Source organism: Oncorhynchus mykiss, chromosome 12 (assembly GCF_057628025.1).
Source record: "Oncorhynchus mykiss isolate SJ-2025 chromosome 12, ASM5762802v1, whole genome shotgun sequence".
In the NCBI taxonomy this organism is placed as follows: Eukaryota; Metazoa; Chordata; class Actinopteri; order Salmoniformes; family Salmonidae; genus Oncorhynchus; species Oncorhynchus mykiss.
In genome coordinates, this window is record NC_143033.1 from 22,241,656 (window position 1) to 22,265,928 (window position 24,273).

Consider the following 24,273-nt stretch of genomic DNA (forward strand, 5'->3'; position numbering starts at 1 on the left):
ACCATTTACCATTAATTTCTATTGGGCACAAAATCATCTGAAACACAACCAAAACAAACAGCAAATGCATCCAAATAGCATAAAATTAAAGCTGACAGTATGCACTTTAACCTCATAGCCATTGTATCATTTCAAATCCAAAGTGCTGGAGTACAGAGCCAAAACAACAACCTGTTTGCCACTGTCCCAATACTTTTGGAGCTCACTGTATGTATTGTATTGTCATAGAGTAAAATTGTAATGATTGCATTTGCCTAGGTACTCACTTGGTGAAAGCCACATGCCTTTAAAATGAAAGAATTCAATAACCTAACAAATCACTAACAAATACAGTCATGGGTAGTAACTCTACAATTCACTCAAATAAATATGCAAATTAGGCTTTACACCAAACAGTGTTAAAATCCAAAAATGATATACTGTAACAGTTGTTAATTTCTTACACTGAGAAAGTGTAACAGCATCAGCAAAGGGAGTCCAGTTTACTCCAAATCAGGGCTCTCTAACCCTTTTCCTGGAGAGCTACCCTCCTGTAGGTTTTCGCTCCAACCCCAGTTGTAACTAACCTGATTCATCTTCAAAATCGAGAGGACGGTAGGTGTCCAGGAACAGGGCTGGAAAGCCCTGCTCTAAACCAAGTATTATGTTTTACACTGTAGGTGTTGCTATTTTTCTACAATAGAGCTATGCAAACACCACAATCAAGTTCATTTGAACACTTTAAGAGTTGAATGGGGAGCACTGCAACAGTGTTACATCTTTAACACTTTCAAAAGTGTTAATTGACCACCAGTTCAGTGACACTCATATGTTCACTGAAAATAGTGTAAATTTTACATTTCATAGTTAAATGTACACCATTGATTTTGCTGTGCAGGTTTGTGAAGAGATGCCACTTCGTTTATACTAAATCCTTCAGTATCACAGACCACAAATCTCATTGTCTTAGACAATCTCTGTAGTGGATATGGTACATTCTATGGTTCTTCGTAGGGATATGTATCCTCCATACTTTGTGATGACTTGGTCTTGAGGTGCTTGAGATGTTGAAGGTTGGTGTTAAGATGCTTTTGAAATTCCTTGACCTTTAAAGGGACAGACAACAGAGTCTATAGCCTCAATCCAAAGGAACACAATCTTTGTGAAGAGGATTGTACAAGTGCTACAAGTTAAGGATCCCATGTCCCTTTGTAGACATCAGCTGGCCTGTACATGGTGTACCTCCTTTTGAGTGTGAGACCACCCTCAGTGTCGTGGAGGTTTGATCCAGTTCCTAATAGTCCACTTCTGACCAGAGCATCTCTGGACCACCAGGCGCAGGCCGAAGCTGGCCTCTCTGGACATCTCTGCTTCCAAACAACGACCAGTGTCTCTGCTGATTATTGGGCCATTCTACAGAGGGAAGAGGAACAAGCGGTGATTATTATTGCAGTATTAACAAGCAATATATATTTGGCAGGCAGGATTCCTTGTTTCCCCCCCACAAGCCATGACATTTTTTACCTGAGTAAAGTCCCAAAGCCTCTGTGATGAGCGTGACATTCCCTCACATTTATTTAGACTTGGCGTCCTCCCTCGTCCCTCATCCACCAGACACTTGGTGTTGGGCAGGAACGTTGTGGAGCCCAGGGGACCTAGCTGCAGAAGCCCCACTGAGGTGTAACGGGCCAGCTAAAAAAAAAATCACGTCAATGCCCGGTAAACGTCAATATGAAAGGTTGTACACAAATTCTTCCTATGCAAGCACCCATATAGTCGTTGGACACAATTGTGTACATAATACTTGAACTGTCTCATGAGAAAGATCATTCTTGACGCATTGAGTACAAAGGTAAGTAATAGTGCCTCTTGAAATATTTGCTGCGTAATTGGCTGAAATAATAGCTAATGATAATGTATCCTTGGTATCACAGGAATGTGTGCAGGTATCAACACCATATGTATTTGGACAGTAAAGCAAAATTATACTCCAGCATTTTGGATTGGATTTGAATCTGAGCCTCGACACAATCCTGTCTCGGAGCTCTACGGACAATTCCTTCAACCTCATGGCTTGGTTTTTGCTTTGACATGCACTGTCAACTGTGGAACCTTATATAGACAGGTGTGTGCCTTTTCAAATCATGTCTAATTAATTGAATTTACCACAGGTGGACCACAATCAAGTTTTAGAAACATGAAGGATGATCAATGGAAACAGGATGCACCTGAGCTCAATTTCGAGTCTCATAGCAGATCCTCATAGCAGGAATCATTGTTTCCCCACAAGCCATGACATTTTCAAGTTTTACCTGAGTAATGTCCCAAAGCCTCTGTGATGAGCGTGACACTCCCTCACATAGACTTGGTGTCCACCCTCCTCCCTCGTCCACCAGACAGGGTCTGAATACTTATGTAAATAAGGTATTTCCGTTTATTGCAAACATAAAAAAAAAAAACGATTTTCACTTTGTCATTATGGGGTATTGTGTGTAGATTAATGGGGGGGGGGGTATTTAATTCATTTTAGAATAAGGCTGTAATGTAACAAAAGGTGGAAAAAGTCAAGGGGTCTGAATACTTTCCGAATGCACTGTATATATGGCGTTGACTGTATGTTCCATGCAGGGGAAAGCTCAATTGTTTATGAGTTTAATGGACCACACATACCTTTGTTTTGAGTGCATGTTTGATAAATGACACCCAGTGATCCTATCTGCCGAGTTAATTTCACACAACTCCTAATATTTAATTTCATAAGCTACACGTTAGCTTCAATCCATTCACAGTGAAGGGCACAGGTGATTACAGAAGCCAGGGTTTAATTATTCATAGTGAACAACACTCAGGAAACTAGATGCCAGAGAGGATGTTAGAGCCCATCACAGGTGCTGCTGCACTATTCTGAGTAGAGGGAAAGCCTAACCTTACAGTGTATAATTGGCTTGTGTCAAGCATATTAATTTGGAATTCACAGAAATACCATGCTAAAGCAAGCGAGATAACATCACAAACAACCACTGTGAGATGAACAATGGAAGGGCTTGAAAGCGAAAGTGCAGGGATGGATGATGTATTGTGGTTTTGTGTGAGGGGGCAGGGTGTATGTGGAAGTGATTTATGTTTTCTAATGTAAGCGCTTCGCTTGTGTAAGAGAAAGCCAGAAGATCATATTTTCCCCCAGCTATATCTAAACAGGAAGAATCCTGGAATATACCCTACCTGTGTCACAGTAAAAAAAAAATTTAAAAAGGAATTTATAGTTAAACAGCATAAGATCCCCTGACCTGAGATGTCATGCCATGGCACGGGTAGAGAATTGGACTGCTGTCATCATCTGGTCCTTGGTCTAAGCAATAGCCACTGGCCTTGCTGTTCCGTACCTCACCGTAGGTGATGGTGTCGTTGTACACTCGCATCTCTGGATACACATTCTGCAAGTACCACTGGAAACTGCGACATTGCAATTTCTTCCTCAAGGCGATTCTCTCAGAAACATCTCCAAAATCAACCCCAGGGTTCTGATTTGTTAGAAAACAATTCACAGCACCAAAAACAATGACCAATTAAGATCAGAAGTTAGTAGACGCAATTGAGCTGTAAAATATTGTTCCCGTTTAGGGAACTACACTAGACTTACATTGATGGGGATATTCCAGGCCATGTATACATGGGATTTGTAGTCATCCATCCATACCTCGGCTGCCCTCAAGGCATTGCGCTTGGCATAGTAATCAATGTCGTTGTTGTAGGGTTTCTTGGTGCGTTCAATGTGTGCCACCCGAGCACACGGTAAAACCTCCATACTCCCTCCGCACTGCCATACCTAAGCAATAACATAGACAGTTCAAGAAAGAAAAAGAAGGAAAGACCAAAGCCTGCCCTGAGCACAATAGCAATATAGTTTTGTATTCTAAAAATGAATATTGTTGAGAGAGTTGCAGAGGCAACTGCCCACAATTGCTTGGACATTTTTCAGACAAAGGGTCACTTTATTGTGTGTATTATACTGTGCTGGTGGTGTTGCCAGAGAGTTGTTTTTTAGAGTACCTCTCCATACTCCAGCGCTGTGAGCACATCACAGAGAGTTGTTTTTTAGAGTACCTCTCCATACTCCAGCGCTGTGAGCACATCACAGAGAGTTGTTTTTTAGAGTACCTCTCCATACTCCAGAGCTGTGAGCACATCACAGAGAGTTGTTTTTTAGAGTACCTCTCCATACTCCAACGCTGTGAGCACATCACAGAGAGTTGTTTTTTGGAGTACCTCTCCATACTCCAGCACTGTGAGCACATCACTGAGAGTTGTTTTTTAGAGTACCTCTCCATACTCTGAGAGGTACCTCAAAATAGTATTATATGGCTTAAATCTATTTTGATACAATCAACTCTCTCTTATTTATTGTTGTGCTGTCTCCCTCTTCCACTCCCACTGTCTCTTCTACCTGGACCACATTTTTTGAATTTTATTCCCCGCTGACAGTAATAGGTGCAAACATGGGCTCTTCTCCTCCTCTCCGTACCCCTCCCTCTCTCCACATCCATCTCTCTCCTGCTGTCTCCTGTGTGTCCTCTCGTTTCCCACACAATGCCTCTCACGTCATAACGATCATGTCTGGGGCAATGAAGTGTAAAATATGCCAACGCACCAGCCTGTGTGCCAGTGGGACGCTGGTAGGTGACTGCAGAGTTCTGGATCACATTAAATTCTCACACTGGGACACAACTTCCACACCAATGTCACTGCATACTTTTTGACTGTCTACAAAAACCAAAATAGTCCTCTCCCAAAAACATTAAACTATCTCAGTAATATTATTGCAGAGTAAAGGAATCCAAATGGGTACAGGCCTTTTGTGAAATAAAGAATTCACAAATCACTTGACAAATGTTTTTGGTGTACTACAAGGGCATGTTTTTGTTATTCAGCAGAATCCCAGGTGCCACGGTGCAGGATAACTTTCATCCATATTCATGCCAACTGGTCTCCCTGTATGCTTAGAGCCTAATGACTACTTAATGATCTCAGCAGAGCCACACAGAAAACATGATTGCAACATGAAGGGAGAGAAATTAGTCAGAACAGCCCCATATGTTTCAATAACAAGACATTGATGTCAAATCACCGGAAACGATCAGAATTAAGTTATTTTTGGACCTCCTCGGGTCAATGATAGGATGGATTTTTCCATTGTGCTCACTAGTAAAACTGAACTTCTTTTGAATCATACTTCAGATAATGGCAGCTGATCCCGTTTAAAAAGATTTTGAAATCTATTTGGATCACTCAAATGAAAATGAGGCCAAAATCAATAGAATAATTTGCTGGAGTTTACGTTCAAATTAAATCACACCCACATCCTTTTTACTGTGACGGAGCTTAATTGAACTTCATTCATGACTTCCAGCACACAAACACTTAAACTCTCCAGTCACAAAGACCTAATGATTTTCTCGCTCTATAATATATGTGTACTAGGCTAACACATCATGGATCACAGGGATTGCATTTTACCAAGCTTAAACTAACGGATTACTTTACACAACATTTTCCTCACTTCTTAGTTTAAGCATGTACCACTTAGAAACTTACCCTCATGCCCAACTCAATGTTCTCTCCTCCATACACCTCCATGCCTGGGTCTAGAAGGCCAATCTCTCTAAAGTATTCTCTGTTCACCACAAAGGAACAGCCAATCATGGCAGGGGTCCTGAACAGGAGAAATCACATCTTGTATAACTGCCCAGTACAAAAGCGTGTTGTAAAATATTGCAAATTTTAAGAACATGTTTTTCAAGCCATCATTTACAGTAAAACAACATACATCAGAGTATTGCACCAGAGTGCCGCCAAAGCACCTGCCCCCTGTCACGCCCTGATCTGTTTCACCTGTCCTTGTGATTGTCTCCACCCCCTCCAGGTGTTGCTTATTTTCCCCGGTGTATTTATCCCTGCGTCCCGGCTCTGAACTGGTTTTGACCTTTTGCCTGTCCACGACCATGCTCTTGCCTACCCTTTTGGATCATAATAAATATCAAAGACTCAAACCATCTGCCTCCCGTGTCTGCATCTGGGTCTCGCCTTGTGCCCTTATAGCCCCCAATAATATCTAAGATATATATTTTTCCCCACACCTGATGGGGGCCGTCTGATCTCCTCTGTCCAGCCAGGCCTGAGGGGGTATGATGTACATACACCACAGGCCCCAGTTGTAGCCATGGGCTGCGTTAGCATACTGCTGCACCTCAAACGTGTTGTGCTTGATGTTGTCGATCGACGGCAGAATAATACGTGTTCTATCCTCCCTGATTCTTGTTAGGATTGGCTCTGACCTATCAAAGGAGGAAAGGAGACACATTTTAGTTACATGTTATACCTCTATAAATGTTGTAATATCAGGAGTGTGAGATGTTTACTGGTAACTGTACAATATCAACCATACTCAACAAGTAGCCCGGATCCAGACCCAGAACAGGGTCAATACAGATGTTTTTAGGAACTCAGTCGGGCTTTCAACTTACTGCTGTTGAGCGTTTTAATAGTATCATGAACAGGGTGCAATTTCACAATGTGGTAGGCATGGGCAGTTTTCCTCTTGTTATGTCATTCTCTGACAGACCTTAGAGAGCTATTTATAGCCTGTCAGAAATGTCCATTTAATCAACTAGCTCATGTTAGATAGGTAGGCCTAACTTATCTTCATCTTGTAGGCTATGTATCATAGCCACATTGGCCAGATTAATTGCCCAGGAGCCTTGCCAGGGGACCTCATTGATTTTGCTGAGTCAGCCAGGTATCATGTCAACACACAAGATACGCAACACGCAAAATATGTAGAATTGCAGGAAATTAGCTTTAAATCTGCAACATTTTAAAAGTGGGGGTTTCATGACAGTAAATCATGTTTCTGTCATCTCATCTGTTCCCAGATGGAAAACGGGACCACCGCAGTCCGTTCAAATATTTCATCATCATCAAAACATCCTGACGTCTCACTGCTAGCAGAGGGAGGTGCACTTCTCATCTTTCCTTACACTTGACACCTCCTTTCCCATTTCACGCCTGTTTCAGAGATCAAAACCAAATCAATATTAATGTATGTAGCTAGCAGTTCTCTGTATTACGGCTGTAGTGAAACGCTCAGGCTGATGGCCTCACATGGGACACATGGTTCTGTTTTTTAAGTGTCAAACTAATTAACTGATGCATTCAGAGAGAATTTTCCAATGCGGTCATAACATTAGCAAAGAGTGCAAATAAGGAGTCTACATTTCACAGCTGCAATATCATTTTAGAACAAATAGGGATAACCTCTGAGAGTTAGTGTAACCTTTCCTGAATGAATTGCTCTTTCCAAAGTGGCGTGGTGAAGATGGATTGCAGTGACTACTGTACCTCCTTGTCTTGTTCTGTCAGACTGTCTTAAGACTCAGACGCACAAACTCTATCAGCAGGTCTCAGTGTAATGAATTCCAGGCTTATAGTAGTACAGTATGTTGCTACATATTGGAGGACAAATGAGTGTTGCACCGCAATGTTGGGAAGAATCTGCATCTGATTGATTGATCATGCATGAGATTATTTTAAACTCCTTTTCAATCTGTGGGAAAATGAGAATCTCTTTCTCACCATGCTGTGTTGAACTCAACATGTGCGTCAAAGAAGCCAACAACTGGTGCAGTGGCTGCTTTCCATCCAAGGATTCTGGCCCGTATAAGTCCCTCTCGTCTGCTATTTCTGACAATCTTCACTAGGCCTGGATAATTCTTATTCACATACTGATCCAGGTTCAGCTTTAGGTCCACTGAAAAAACAAACAAAGAATCAAGTGTTGGAGCAAAAACTAGAAAACAATAATTTCAGGTAGGTCTCTCTCACTCACCCTCACGCTTACACACACACACACACACACACACACACACACACACACACACACACACACACACACACACACACACACACACACACACACACACACACACACACACACAGTCTTGTATAACTAACCTTGTGGGGACAACCCACAACCCACTAACCCCTAACCCTAAACATTACCATAACCCTAACCTTAACACCAAAACCTAACCTTAACCCAAACCCTAAATCTAAACCTAGCGCCTAACCCTAAAACTAACCCTAGCTCCTAACCCTAAACCTAATTCTAACACTAACACTAATTCTAACCTCAACCCTAAACCCCTTAGAAAAAGCATTTGACTTTGTGGGGACTACCAAAATCTCCCCAGATGGTCCAATTTTTTATTAGTTTACAATTCTTGTGGTCCCCACAAGTATAGTTAAACATGTCCACACACATATACACACACGCGCACTGGAAAAGCCCTTGAGTTACCACTGTCACTGTTGTCGTCCACCAGGATGATCTCCTTGAGGACGTATGCAGGTGTGTGATTGACCAGGCTGTTGACTGACCGTAGGATCACAGACAAGGCCTCGTTTACAAAGATGAATACCACCGTCATCTGAGGGAGGTCATCTGGGTAAGTCATCAGCTTGCACCTGTCAACACAATTTAGTGAGAAGCTGTCACATCAGTTCCCTAAACTCAAATGTTATCTTCTTTGTTTTCAAGCTGTGAGGGCAGGGTTTAGGACCTACTTTTTCGGCCTGTAGTCGGGAATGGATCTATCCAGAGGGATTTGATTGCTCAGCTGTGCATTGTAACCATAATCTTTGTATTTTCCCCCATCTGGGTCACGGACAGGGTTTCTCAGGGTTGCAGGGTTCCTGGCCTGCCCCTGTCTCAGACCCATTTGTCCCTCCAGCAATCCAACCGGCTTTCCCAGCCCTGTGGAAATTCAGAGGAAAATGTTAGACTCATTTTGCTGCCAGCAAGCTGTTACACCTTTCATCTCAATTCGTCAATCATTTGAGCCGTCTCTTTTCCGTTGAGAAACTAAACCAAATGTGAGCATCTAGATGAATTGGAGAGTTGGCAATAGAAGTGTAGACAGGGGAAATAATTGACATGTCTACTGACTGACTCCAGCACCTTCCCTGTTAAAGATAGGATGCCGTTGGATGAAATAATACTTAAAATCATCTTCAGAAACTCCCAGTCTGACTGACAAACAGGAGGGCCAGGTAGAAGGAAGCTCAAGGTTGTTATTATTATTCTTTATCTAGACTCTACTAGTGGAGAGGAATACACAACAAGGGGACAGGATGATTGACTTGTAATGTGAGTAGAATGTCTTATACTGTCAGTAGTACAGCAGGACCTGGCATCTTGCTAATCCAATTTCTGAACTGATTATGCATTTAAACGCTGATAATAAGTGTCAAAGTGACATAGTCAAATCTTAATTATTGAATTAATTAATTGATTCAATTAGCTTGTCCCTTGAGGTGGATTTTAGAAAGCAAATGGATCAGACACCACATTGGATACTGAAGATGAATCTGTAAATGTGGTATACAAATGTAGGATCTTAATTTGACCTATATTGTCACAGTAAAATAATCCTGCAGCAACAGGATTTAAACACTTAGTCCAGAATGTTACTTGACCGGTGGTTAGGCCATTAGCTGGCCAAAAGTAGGCTACATGAACAGTGCAATACTGTTAATATAACCGTGTGTTAGTGCGGGTTTTCAGAGAATTTATGTAAATCCCGAAGCTCATCTGCATATCCTGCAGTTCAGGAAAATTCTCAGCTGCAAAAGAGTGATCAAATTATGATCCTACATCCTTAATAGTCAAACCCTTTGGATCCCACGATGCAGTTAGCATCAGTTGCTGGGACTGCTAATCTCTGTTCAGTGATCCTTCCCATCAAGGACAGGTCTGATGAGCTATTTGGCATTGCAGCTATGTGTTGCAGCTAGCTAGTTGCATATTAAGCTAGCTGGGTTTTCTTGAGGGCTTGAACACAGCCCGCGACGCGATTAGCCATTGTGGCTGTGATCGTGGAAAGCCCGGGTTTTGTGGCTGCCTAGATCCCTGCTGTTTGTTGTTTTCAATCTTCCCTGTGACCTGCCCTGTCTGGAACTGCGAGGAGTAACAGCATAATCTACCTTGCTAGCTACCATGACAAAGACCAAAGCCGGCTGGAGTACTGTTGAGGTCAGTGGTGTCTCTCTGTCACAGGTGAAAGTGACAAGAATCCCAGGTGAAGGTGACAAAAATATAAATTAATTGATTAATGGACAGCTGAATGTACATATTTTTTTCTCTTACTTTGTTTGCTCTTTTCAGTATTATATGCTAACATCAGATAACATTCATATATTAGCCATTTCTGAGACTCACTTAGATAATTAATTTGATGATACAGCAGTAGCAATACAATGATATAACATCTACAGAAGAGACAGAAATGCTTATGGGGGAGATGTTGCTGTATATAGAGACATATCACTGTAATGCTTAGAGAAGATCTTATGTCAAGTGCTATTGAAGTGTTGTGGTTGCAGGTTCACTTGGCCCCTCTAAAGGATTTTATTTTGGGGTGTTGCTATAGGCCACCAAGTGTGAACAGTCAGTATCTAAATAATATGTGTGAAATGCTTGATAGTGTATGTGATGTAAACAGAGAGGTCTACTTTCTTGGGGACCTGAATATTGACTGGTTTTCATCAAGCTGTCCATTCAAGAGGAAGCTTCTTACTGTCACCAGATCCTGTAATCTGGTTCAGGTTATTAATCAACCTACCAGGGTGTTTACAAACACTACAGGAACAAGATCATCCACATGTATCGATCACATTTTTACTAATACTGTAGAACAGTGTTCTAAGCTGTATCCATACCCATTGGATGCAGTGATCACAATATAGTGGCTATATCCAGGAAAGCCAAAGTTCCAACAGCTGGTGCTAAAATAGTGTATAAGAGATCATACAAAAGATTTAGCTGTGACTCTTACAGTATGTGGATGATGTTAAAAATATGTGTTGGTCTGATGTAATTAATGAGGAGCATCCAGACGCTGCACTTGAATTTATGAAATTGCTTCTTTCAATTATTGATAAACACGCACCTGTTAAAAAACTGATTGTTAAAACTGTTAAGGCTCCATGGATTGATGAGGGATGTTAAACTGTATGGTTGAAAGAGATGGGGCAAAAGGAGTGGCTACTAAGTCTGGCTACACATCTGACTGGCTGACTTACTACAAATTGAGAAATTGTGTGACTAAACTCAACAAAAAGAAGAAGAAACTGTATTATGAAGCCACAATCAATGATATACAAATATTGGAGTACTTTAAATGAAATTATTGTCGGAAAGACAAATTCAACTCCATCTTTCATTGAATCAGATGGCTTATTCATCACAAAACCATTTGATGTTGCCAATTATTTTAAGGATTTCTTAATTGGCAAAGTGGGCAAACTTAGGCAGGAAATGCCAATAGCGAACTGTAAGCCATTGTATTCATGCATAAAAAAACAAGAAATGAAAGAAAATCATTGCAAGTTGGAATTTGCAAAGTTAGTGTAGGATAGTTGGAAAAATTGTTATCGATCAATAATGTCAAACCTCCTGGCATTGACAACTTAGATGGAAAGCTACTGAGGATGGTAGCTGACTCTATAGCCACATTTTTAAAAAATAATATGTTTATTATTTTCCAATAAAATAAAATAATTTTAAAAAGACAGCAATACAGACATTTACATTCATTGTACTGTTGAATGGGATGGCTAATTTAGAGGACAAAACAAAACTTAACTCACACATATGTCAAATAAAACAAAATCCTATGAGGTGGTACAGGTATAAGAAGACAGCATATAGTCATTACAAGCAGTGTAGTTAAGCCAAAAATAAATATTGTGTGGAGTACAGCATATCATCAACCCAATGACACCATACCACCCTGCATACCACTGCTGGCTTGCTTCTGAAGTTAAGCAGGGTTGGTCCTGGTCAGTCCCTGGATGGGAGACCAGATGCTGCTGAAAGTGGTGTTTGAGGGCCAGTAGGAGGCACCCTTTCCTCTGGTCTAAAAGAACATCCCAATTCCCCAGGGCAGTGATTGGGGACATTGCCCTGTGTAGGATGCTGTCTTTTGGATGGGATGTTAAACGGGTGTCCTGAGGTCATTGAAGATCCCATGGCACTTATTATAAGAGTAGAGGTGTTAACCCTGGTGTCCTGGCTAAATTTCCAATCTGGCCCTGATACCATCATGATCACCAAATAATCCCCAGTTTACAATTGGCTTGTTCATCCCCTTCCTCTCCCCTGTAACTATTCCCCAGGTTGTTGTTGTAAATGAGAATGTGTTCTCAGTCAACTTACCTGGTAAAGTAACAGATAAAAAATGTATCCAGTATCAGCTGCCATATTTTGTAAAACATTGGACTTCTATTGGAGGTATTGTATCAAATATTTTCCATATGTATTACATTCCCTAAATCCTGTAACCACATTTCAAAGGTAGGTACATTCTCCAATTTCCAACATTGCAATATGAGCCTTTTGGTTTGTAGAGTACAAAAAGAGACAGCCTTTCCCTCCTGGTTATTCCCATCAACTGTACCAACCAGAGCAATCAATGGGTCTGGGTCTATAACTCTATTGAAGATAAGTAATCAAAAATGAGAGCCCAGTAAGCATGTAACTTAGGACATGTCCAAAATAAGTGGGTCAACGTCCCGTCATTCTGCTTGCACCTCTCCCACAGTGGTGAGGTGTCCAGGAATATTTTATGCACTTTTACTTTTGAGTAATGTAACTTGTGTATCACCTTAAACTGTACAAGGTTGTGTCTGGTATTCACTGAACTGTGGTTAATATTCCTGAGAGCTTCTACCCAGTCCTCATCTGGGATTTCTAAACCAAGTTCTTGTTCCCAAGCCCTTTTAATAGTGTCTGTGGATACCTCTATGTGGGCTTGTAGCACATCATACAGTCTAGAGACAGACCCTTTTGAATGGGGTTTGACAAGGATCAAGCTATCTAATGTAGGACTATTTGGCTTCATGCCATACTGTGGGATATGTGTCCTGAAGACATTCCTGATTTGGAGGTATCTGAAAAAATGTGTTGTTGGTATGTTAAACTTACCCTGTAAGTTGTTGAAATGAAGCTAACTGACCATCGATGCATAAGTTACCAATTGTTGTGAGCCCCTTCTCCCTCCAACCCTTCTCCCTCATCCAATGCAGGGTAGAAAGCGTGATTCAGGCAAATCGGGCTGTCAATGTATACAGTGGGTATGTTAAGAAAATATTTAATCTGTTTCCAGATCCTAAGAGTATGACAAATGACTGGATTAGAGTCATAAGTGGCTTTTTTTCACATATGATGGACTAGTGCCAGAAGTGAGGAATGTTGACAGGAGGCCTGCTCAATCAAAAGCCATAAAGGCATATCATTCTGTCGCATTCCAGGTAAACTTTCCCTCCAGAAAGACACAATATTCAGATTAGCAGCCCAATAATACAGTTTGAAGTGAGGAAGGCCAAAGCCCCCCTCTATTTTGTACTTGCATAAATGCTTCTTTGAATTTCTGGCTGCCTTGTTATCCCATAAAAATGGAGTTACTATTGAATCCAGTGTCTTAAAATTTGTGGTATGAATTTGGGTAGACATTGGAAGAGGTAAAGAAACCTGGGTAGGACAACCATTTTAATAGCGTTTATACGACCAACCAAGGAGATAGGCAGAGTTTTCCAAAAATCTGTATTTTGTTTAAGCTGATACATTTTCATTTCCCAATTCGTTTTCAATAGCTGATCAAGGTCTCCTGTCACTACAATGCCAAGGCTTGTGAACTTGTCCATCAATGTTGTAAATGGGGTAGATTGCAAAAATTGCATATCCACAGGCCGGGATATCGGCATCAATTCACTTTTTTGCCTGTTTATCTTGTAGCCAGAGAGGGAGCCAAATGTATTTATCAAGTTAAGTAATAGGGGAATAGAAGTTTTAGGCTTGGATAAAAACAAAATAATATTGTCTGCCTATAGGGACATTTTGTGCTGCGTGCCTTTTATTTTAACCGGAGCTATATCGGCACATGCACGAATGCGTCGTAGCAAGGGGTTCCATGGCTATAGCGAAGAGAGCAGGCGAAATAGGACACCCCCTGTCGGCAGCCCTTGAACAGGCGGAATGACTGCGACATTTCCTGGGTGGTTACCACGGACGCCATTGGATGTGCATAAATAATTCTTATCCAATTAATAAAATTCCTTTCCAAACCCGAAATGCTCTAGAACCATCATCATATACTTCCAATCAATCTGATCAAACGCCTTCTCTGCATCAAGAGCTATTACCACTGCCTCAACCTTATGATCACGATACATTACATTGAAAAGGCGTCTCAAATTGTAGTATATATGTCGGCCCGGGATAAAACCTGTCTGGTCAGGGTGTATGATGTCAGAAATATACATTTTTAATCGGTTTGCCAATATCTTTGTCAACACCTTGTTTTCTATGGGGAGTAACGACACGGGGCGATAGGGATTCCATGGAGATGTCATCTTATCTTTTTTCAAGATCAGTGCTATTGTAGCCTCATACAGTGTTTGCGGGAGTTTGGCATTTTCTTTGGATTGTTTAAACATTCGCAAAATAAGTGGAGCTAGACTGGCGCAGTACTACTTGTAGAATTCTATTACATATCCATGGGCCCAGCGGCCTTGCTGTTTGTAAATTGTGCTATCGCTGTGTTAATTTCCTCCAAAGTTATCCCTGCATCGAGTGCAGCAGCTGCCCCCCTGTCTCGTTTAGGAAGTTCACATTCAGCGAGAAAGCGTTCCATAGTTTGTGGATCAGTAGCATCGCATTTTGATTGGTATAGCTCTGAGTAAAACTGCGCAAAGCATTTATTAATATCCTGCGGATCTGTTACTATTTTACCCTTCTTGTCTTTTATTTTGTGAATAGCTCTAGATGCCTGTACATGCCTTAGCTGTCTTGCTAATAATTTATGTGGTTTGTCACCCAGTTCAAAATAACTTTGTTGCGTTCTAGCAAGTAAAGAGCCCACCCATTTCGGAAGGATGGTATTGTATTCATATTTCAACTTTGTGATCTTCTCAAGGACTGCATTCGAGGAACCCGTCCTTAAAATGTTCTCCTGTTACCCTTATAGCCACATTTAAAATCTGAACATAGAGGAAAGTCTTTGTCCTCAGGCCTGGAGGGAAGCCAAAGTAATTCCGCTACCCAAGACTGGTAAAGCGGCCTTCACTGGTTCAAACAGCAGACCTATAATTTTTCTGCCAGCTCTTAGCAAACTGTTGGAATAAACAGAACTTGCTTTTTGGAGTGTGGTGTCAAAAAAGCAGAGTAGACATTGTTAATGTTGTAAATGACTATTGTAGCTGGAAACGGCAGATTTTTAATGGAATATCTACATAGGCGTGCAGAGGCCCATTATCAGCAACCATCACACCTGTGGTCCAATGGCATGTCGTGTTAGCTAATCCAAGTTTATCATTTTCAAAGGCTGAATGGTCAGGGCGTGAGTTGGGTGGGTTATGTTTGTTTTTCTATGATTTGCTATTTCTGTGTTTGGCCTGGTATGGTTCTCAATCAGAGGCAGCTGTCAATCGTTGTCCCTGATTGAGAACCATATTTAGGTAGCCTGTTTTCTATTGTGTTTCGTGGGTGATATTTTCTGTTCTGTGTTTGTATTTCACTGCTCAGGACTGTTTTCATTTCGTTCTCGTGTTTTGTTGTTTTTGTTCAAGTATTCGTTTTCATTAAAAGAGAATATGAATACTTACCATGCTGCACCTTGGTCCTCCTCTCTATCTCCCAACAACGAGCGTTACAAGAAAACTCTTTTGCAATTGTGTTAGCACAGCTGAAAACTGTTGTCCTGATTAAAGAAGCAATAAAACTGTCCTTCTTTAGACTAGTTTAGTATCTGGAGCATCAGCATTTGTGGGTTCCGTTACAGGCTCAAAATGGCCAGAAACAAATAACTTTCTTCTGAAACTCATCAGTCTACTCTTGTTCTGAGAAATGAAGGCTATTCCATGTGAGAAATTGTCAAGAAATTGAAGATTTCGTACAACGCTGTGTACTACTCTCTTCACAGAACACAGCAAACTGGCTCTAACCAGAATAGAAAGAGGAGTGGGAGGCCCCGGTGCACAACTGAGCAAGAGGACAAGTACATTTGTGTCTAGTTTGAGAAACACATGTTAGTTTAACACATGTTAGACTGAAGTCGAACAAAACAACCCCCACAATCTTTTTATCATCAATTTCTCTCAACCCATCATCAGTCATTTGTGTAAGTGCTGTGCTTGTTGAATGTCTTTCTCTATAAGCATGCTGAAAGTTTGTTGTCAATTTGTTTACTGCATTATATCTGGTCAAATTTTTTCCAAAAGTTTACTAAGGGTTGGTAACAGGCTGATTGGTCGGCTATTTGAGCCAGTATCTTTACGGAATTTAAAATTACAATGCTTGTCTTTCATCATTTGGTCAGATATACTTGGATGTGTAGTGTCAGCATTTGCTGCTAGCATGTTATGCCTAAGTTTGCTAATCTTGCCAATTAAAAAAATCATTAAAGTAGTTGGAAAAATCAGTTGTTTTTGTAATGAATGAGCAATCTGTTTCAATGAATGATGAAGCTGAGTTTGCCCTTTGATCCAGAATTTAATTTAAGGTACTCCAAAGCGTTTTACTATCATACTTTATTTCATTTATCTTGATTTCATAGTGTAGTTTCTTCTTCTTTTTATTTAGTTTAGTCACATGATTTCTCAATTTGCAACAAGTTTGCCAATCGGTTGGGCAGCCAGACTTATTTGCCATTCCTTTTGCCTCATCCCTCTCAACCATACAATTTTTCAGCTCCTAATCAATTAACAGTTTTGACATTGTAATCAGAGGGCTGTTATAAATACTATGCATGCCAGAGACTGAGAGACTGACTGCATCACTTCTTATTTTTATAAGAAACATGAATGTGTTGAAAATCCTAAATTGTTTGCATAGTCCACTTACACACAGCTCTGACACACACACTTACACCACCAGACATGCTACCTGGGGTCTTTTCACAGTCTCCAAATCCATAACAAATTCAATAAATTATATATAGAGCCATTATTGCATGGAACTCCGTTCCGCCTCATATTACTGAAATAAACAGCAAACCTGGTTTCAAAACACAGATAAACCAACACCTCACAGCACAACGCCTCTCCCCTATTTGACCTAGATAGTTTGTGTGTATGCATTGATATGTAGGCTATGTGTGCCTTTAAAAAAATGTATGTAGTTCTGTCGTTGAGCTGTCTATTAATGTTCTGTATTATGCTTCATATTTTGTGTACACCAGGTTGAGTAGCTGCTGCTTTTGCAACAGCTAATGGGGATCCTAATAAAATACCACAAATACCAAATACCAAACCTGCTGCAGAAATGTCACCATCTGGCTTGAATTTCATCACTGATATATCAACTTAATATCTAATACAGTTGAAGTCGGAAGTTTACATAAACTTAGGTTGGAGTCATTAAAACTTTTTTTTTCTCAACCGCTCCACAAATTTCTTGTTAACAAACTATAGTTTTGGCAAGTCGGTTATGACATCTACTTTGTGCATGACACAAGTCATTTGTCCAACAATTATTTACAGACAAATTATTTCACTTATAATTCACTGTATCACAATTCCAGTGGGTCAGAAGTTTACATACACTAAGCTGACTGTGCCTTTAAACAGCTTGGAAAATTCCAGAAAATTATGTCATTGCTTTAGAAGCTTCTGATAGGCTAATTGATATCATTTGAGTCAATTGGAGGTGTACCTGTTGATTTATTTCAAGGCCTACCTTCAAACTCAATGCCTCTTTGCTTGACATCATGGGAAAATCTAAAGAAATCAGCCAAGACCTCAGAAACAAATTTGTAGACCTCCACAAGCCTGGTTCATCCTTGGGAGCAATTTCCAAATGCCTGAAAGTACCACGTTCATCTGTACAAACAATAGTATGCAAGTACCATGGGACCATACCGCTCAGGAAGGAGACGCGTTCTGTCTCCTAGAGATGAACGTACTTTCGTGCAAAAAGTGCAAATCAATCCCAGAACAACAGCAAAGGACCTTGTGAAGATGCTGGAGGAAACCGGTACAAAAGTATCTATATCCACAGTAAAACGAGTCCTATATCGACATAACCTGAAAGGCCACTCAGCAAGGAAGAAGCCACTGCTCCAAAACCGCCATAAAAAAGCCAGACTACAGTTTGCAACTGCACATGGGGACAAAGATCGTACTTTTTGGAGAAATGTCCTCTGGTCTGATTAAGCAAAAATAGAACTGTTTGGCCATAATGACCATCGTTATGTTTGGAGGAAAAAGGGGGATGCTTGCAAGCCGAAGAACACCATCCCAACTGTGAATCACGGGGGTGGCAGCATCATGTTGAGGGGGTGCTTTGCTGCAGGAGGGACTGGTGCACTTCACAAAATAGATGGCATCATGAGGAAAGGAAAATTATGTGGATATATTGAAGCAATATCTCAAGACATCAATCAGGAAGATAAAGCTTGGTCGCAAATGGGTCTTCGAAATGGACAATGACCCCAAGCATACTTCCAAAGTTGTGGCAAAATGGCTTAAGGACAACAAAGTCAAGGTATTGGAGTGGCCATCACAAAGCCCTGACCTCAATCCTATAGACAATTTGTGGGCAGAACTGAAAAAGCGTGTGCGAGCAAGGAGGCCTACAAACCTGACTCAGTTACACCAGCCCTGTCAGGAGGAACGGAACAAAATTCACCCAACTTATTGTGGGAAGCTTGTGGATGGCTACCCGAAACGTTTGACCCAAGTTAAACAATTTAAAGGCAATGCTACCAAATACTAATTGAGTGTATGTAAACTTCTGACCCACTGGGAATGTGATGAAATAAATAAAAGCTGAAATAAATTATTCTCTCTACTATTATTCTGACATTTCACATTCTTAAAATAAAGTGGTGATCCTAACTGACCTAAGACAGATAATTTGTACGAGGATTAAATGTCAGGAATTGTGAAAAACTGAGGTTAAATGTATTTGGCTAATGTGTATGTAAACTTCTGACTTCAACTGTATATACGTAACTTGGCAGTCAAAACATAATTTGTCCATCTAAGAAACATTGCATGGTTTAAACCATCGCACTCCCAGCCAGATGCAGAGAAACTCATCCACACCTTCATCATCTCCTGGATCGACTATGGCAACACTCTGATCGAGGTTTTCCAGCTAAATCATTTCAGAGGCTACAACTTTCCAGAATAGTGCTGCCAGAGTGCTGACCAGGACCAAGAAGTCAGCCCACATCACCCCCATCCTTGCTGAACTCCACTGGCTACCGGTTAACTACAGGATTGACTTTAAAATCCTCCTCCTAGTGTTTAAAGCCTTGAATGGATTGACTCCCACCTTTATCAGCGACCTCATTTCTATAAATTAGCCACCTCGCCCTCTTCGCTCTAGCAACTCCCTACTTCTTCAAGTCCCCAAGACACATCTCCATATTATGGGGGACAGAGCCTTCTGCTCCCTTGCTCCTTGCCTATGGAATGCTCTCCCTGACCATCTGAGAGCTGCTTCATCAATTGGATCTTTTAAAACGGGCCTTAAAATCAGGGGCACATCTTTGGTTTTAGAAGTGGGGGGACATACATTATTATTATTGTTTTTTATCCAGCCGGATAAACATTCCAAACAGCCTACCTCGAGCGCTCTGAGGAGTCCACATGGTCCTAAAGTACACCGTTGCTTCATTTTGTATCACATTCCAATGATACAACTGGGCGGGACAAAAATGCAATTTCAGAATGTGGGGGGGACATGTCCCCCCGTCCCCAGTGAAAGTTGCACCCCTGCTTAAAACAACATATTTCTACTGACTTTCTATTTTATAGTCCTAATCTGTAAAGTCCTTTTAGGATTCAGAATTGCTATTTCCTGCTTTGATTCTAAATGTGTAATGTTTATATTGTTTAAAAAAAATACTATTCATTGTTTGTATTTTTGCCTATGTAGAGCTTTGAGATAACACTAATGAAAAGCAGTAAACAAATTAAATGTATTATTATTTATTTATTATTATATAACCTCAGGACAGTGGGGTATAGAGATTTCTTCTTGGGTGACTTTGTTATTCATTAATTTTAGTCCTTAGTCCTTGTGCAGTAAAAGAAGAGGTGATATTGTCCTTTACAATTGTTTGGAGCAAGATTGAAACCCATCTATTAAGGCTGACACACCACCCATCCTTCTAAACTGCTTTGTAATGGATTTTAATTATACTCCTCAAAGAGAATGTTATTAAATATTTTCGGTGCTAAAAAGAGGGACCATGGACATTAACTATGGAGAGCTACTGGATGTGCAGGCTTTTGTTTCCAGACAGTCCTCTAACACACATCTGATTCAGCTAATCAAGCTGCTGATGAGCACCTTATTAGTATCTTCCAGTAAGTATTGGCCACTCCTGATCTAATAAAAACTACATAATTATGGCCAGTCACACAGTCTATATACTGTAATAGTTTTAATGATCCACAATTAATTGTTATATAAAACAAACTATAACTCTCCATATGGATTAGACTTGTATAATTCTAGTATTTTGGAAGGAAAACCGCCCTTTGTCTAGGTTATTTTTGGATGATTGAAAAGCAGGGTAGACATGTGGGCTGAAAGTGATGCTGGGAATGGTACTGTAAATATGGATGAGGTAGATGCAGGCCAGGTTGATCAGTTATTCCAAGATAAGAAAAGTACGATACCCATTGGGTTGTATGGCACCTGAGATGAGGCAAATCCATGAAACACTGTCAAATGCATGATTTACTTGAAGCACTATACAATTCATGAATAAAGCCCTGACATGGGGTGAAATAAAGTTACACCAAGCTGACTCTTGATGTTCATGATCACATCAATCAATCATTTACCGTTTAATTGATGGTAGACCACGTCCTCAAGATGTTCGAGCCTTTGAAGAATTGCCTGCTTGTCTACAAAGTTAGTGATTTTTCCATTTCTACGGTTAGATCTTTGCTCAGTAGTCCTGCTGTTTTTCATGAATTCCTCTGAGCGATCCTGAATTCTGCAGTAAATCGAGAACAGTATAATGCCCACAAAAACGCAGATGTTTAAAGTCAACAAAGTTTTTATCCGCCGTGCCCCAGCCATGAAACCGAGAGGAATCCGTCAGCATCTACCCATGAAAGAATAACACGTGCACTCCAAGTTTAGTGGCCAATATTTGTGTATGTGTATTGGCACGTAGTCTCGTCATAGCCACCTCAGTGCTCCCGCGCATCAAAGGAGCTGTCCATTCAGCACCATCCTCGGCGCAGCGATAAGAGTGGGCAAGAAGGCTGTCAAAAACAATAAGCCAACGTAGAATCACATGTCCATTCTATTGCCCAGGGCATCCTCTCCAAATTAGTTCAAGAGAGAAGATATGTTCGGGCGAACTCCTGCCCCCCAACTGATTGCTTACTCAGCGACTGATTGCTTACTCCTTAGCAGCATGGCAGTAAATCTCGCTCCAGTGCGCTAAACGCGGGGCTTGTTTCCAGATGCCAGCAGTACAATCGAGGACAAAAGAAGCGAGTGTAGTCTAGGCTAAGACCCCATCTGGGTCTCCTCAGTCACCCCACTTGATATCATAACATAAAATCATGAACAAAACACCAAGGCGTTACTAATGAGAAGTTAATGTAATCCTTAATCGCATGTTACCTTGCTCGCTTGATGAAGACTGTTACGCAAAGATAAAAGGACTGACATAGGCTACCAGTAACCAAGGTATGTCTGATATCGCCCCGATACACTCTGTTTCTGTACAGAGAGATGGAAAGCATCCTTGTTACAGTTCTCTCTCTCTCTCTCTCTCTCTCTCTCTCTCTCTCTCGCTCTCTCTCTCTCTCTCTCTCTCTCTCTCTCTCTCTCTCTCTCTCTCTCTCAATTGCTAAAACACAATTTCTGAAGCCTTGCTCCATTTCCTGAAAACATTAAACACAAATCCTCATCTTCAAGCCTCTGAAAATGAAACATTCGCCTCAAAACAGTTTTACCTGTATTCAAAATCAAACAATGCTCTCAAATCATAAACAAAGTGATCAAAATAATATACACTCTCAAGCAGTCAGTAAACCATACACCGACAAATAGAAAACACATTGTTCAAAACATACAATTCTCAGGGAGAAGTAAAATTTTCATCTAAAAAAATATTCATATTTTTCCTTCATTGTCTTCTGATGAACGAAAACATGTTCTATCATAGTAGCTCAAAATTGATCAGAAATTACTACTCTGCTTTGCTCTTCGCAATTTTGTTTTTTGTTCTTCCTCCTCCTTGTACCCCTATTTTTACAGTACTATACCCTGCATCTCACAAACTTGTCCTTTGTCACTGTGATACTGTAATTCTTGTTCTTTGTTGATATGAACCTGCAACCAGTCAAAATCTATTGAGCAGTCAGTACTGTTAATAAATGGAAAGCACAATGTTCAGGGCCATACAATTTGTCCATTGTACAGTATACAGCCTACTGTACTACAGTATACAATACTAAAAGGGACAAAAATCAAAGGAGTAAACATGTGATCAATGTGCTTCTTCTTGTCTTTGGGCTGGGTCAGGCCAGAGCACTTTGTCGACATCACAAGCAATATTGTCCCTCCTGAGGCAACGGGGGAAGAAGCCTCTTGTTTGCCGTATCCAGCCCTGACATGATTCCTTACCTATACAGTATCACCACAGGCTAAATCCATGGCTTGCAGCAGATTTACTCTGGTGTAGGGTTGTCTATCATACACTTTCCATCTCCAAGAGGAGAAAAACTCCTCAATCGGATTCAGGAAAGGCAAGTATGGAGGGAGGTACAAGTTCATAAACTGCCCATTGATGTTAAACCATTCCCTTACCTGAGCAGCTCGGTCCCACACTATCACATAGGTGGGAAGGGGATTCTCATTTAGCTCTTGACCCTGCTGCTCTTGAACCTGCTGCTCAAATAAAATATCTCTTAGATTGGCAATACATCTTAGAAGGTGCTGGGTGTCATATGGCCCGAGTATAACATGGTGATGTAGAACACCATGGTTGCTGATAGCAGCACAGATTGTGACATTGCCACCTCGTTGACCAGGGACTTCAACAATGGCCTGCTGTCCAATCATGTTTCGGCCTCTCCTTTTTGTTAGATTGAAGCCTGCTTCATCAACAAAGATGCTCATGGGGTCTGTCCAAGCATTCCAAGTCAAATATTGTCTGTGTAGAAATACAATATACTGTATGTAAGATTTTGTAAGTCGTACAGATACAGTGTTATACTGTAGAGTACAATTAGGCTTCTAATTCACATACATTGTATGTACTGAAGAGTAATGTCATTCACATAGTATGTGTTAATACTGTAGACAATCTGGATTACAGTAAATGTTTCTGAATGTACACTTACTTGCACATACTGAGCTCGCAGTTCTTTCACCCTTGGTGAGTTGCGCTCAAAAGGTGCTCTGTATACTTGTTTCATTCACATCCTGTTACGATGGAGGACACGGTCAATTGTGGAAATGCTCACACTGTCGATTCCCTGGAAGTGTGTGTTGTCTTGTATCACTCGTTCCTGGATTTCTCTGAGTCGTATTGCATTATCTTGAAGGACCATGCCAACTATAACGGCCTCTTGCTCCCGAGTGAATATAGCTGTCCTTCCACCTGCATGTGGCAGCCTTGCAATTCTACAAAAAGTAGTTGTGCTCGTAACCGGTCGCGACCGGGAGGTCCGTGGGGTGACGCACAATTGGCCTAGCGTCGCCCGGGTTAGGGAGGGGTTGGCCGGTAGGGATATCCTTGTCTCATCGCGCACCAGCGACTCCTGTGGCGGGCCGGGCGAAGTGCCCGCTAACCAAGGTTTCCAGGTGCACGGTGTTTTAGCGATGAGACAAGATAGTAGCTACTAAACAATTGGATACCACGAAATTGGGGAGAAAAACGGGGTAAAATAAATCAAATAAAAAATTTAAAATTTAAAAAGTAGTTGTGCAGTTACAAAACATATTCATGCAGTACAATACATACAGTGGTTAACTTTACAAATGTCTATTGAAACAGCTGCATATAGTGTAGTACAGTAAATTTGCAATTACAAAAATACAGTAGTATACTGTACCTGTTCTCTTCTCTGAATGTCCTCACTATGGTGGACACAAAAAATCGTCTCAAATTGGGTTGCACTCTAAGTCCTGCTTCCCTCATTGTCAGTTCATGGACAAGAAAATGGTCTATAACTGTTGCTCAAATTTCATCAGATATT

The 24,273-nt window shown here is 40.9% G+C and overlaps 1 protein-coding gene across 1 annotated transcript; it reads right to left on the reverse strand.

The window, feature by feature from the left end:
• LOC110536817 (polypeptide N-acetylgalactosaminyltransferase 9-like) lies at positions 1-21,227 on the reverse strand. Its single transcript, XM_036937185.2, has 10 exons — positions 20,893-21,227; positions 8,599-8,788; positions 8,333-8,499; positions 7,609-7,783; positions 6,114-6,311; positions 5,572-5,689; positions 3,620-3,805; positions 3,267-3,500; positions 1,504-1,671; positions 1-1,392 (listed from the first exon to the last, which is right to left on the reverse strand). Exons 1-10 carry the CDS (start codon positions 21,131-21,133, stop codon positions 1,246-1,248), a joined length of 1,824 nt encoding a protein of 607 aa, XP_036793080.2. The 5' UTR covers positions 21,134-21,227; the 3' UTR covers positions 1-1,245.
• Between the last annotated feature and the right edge of the window lie 3,046 nt (positions 21,228-24,273).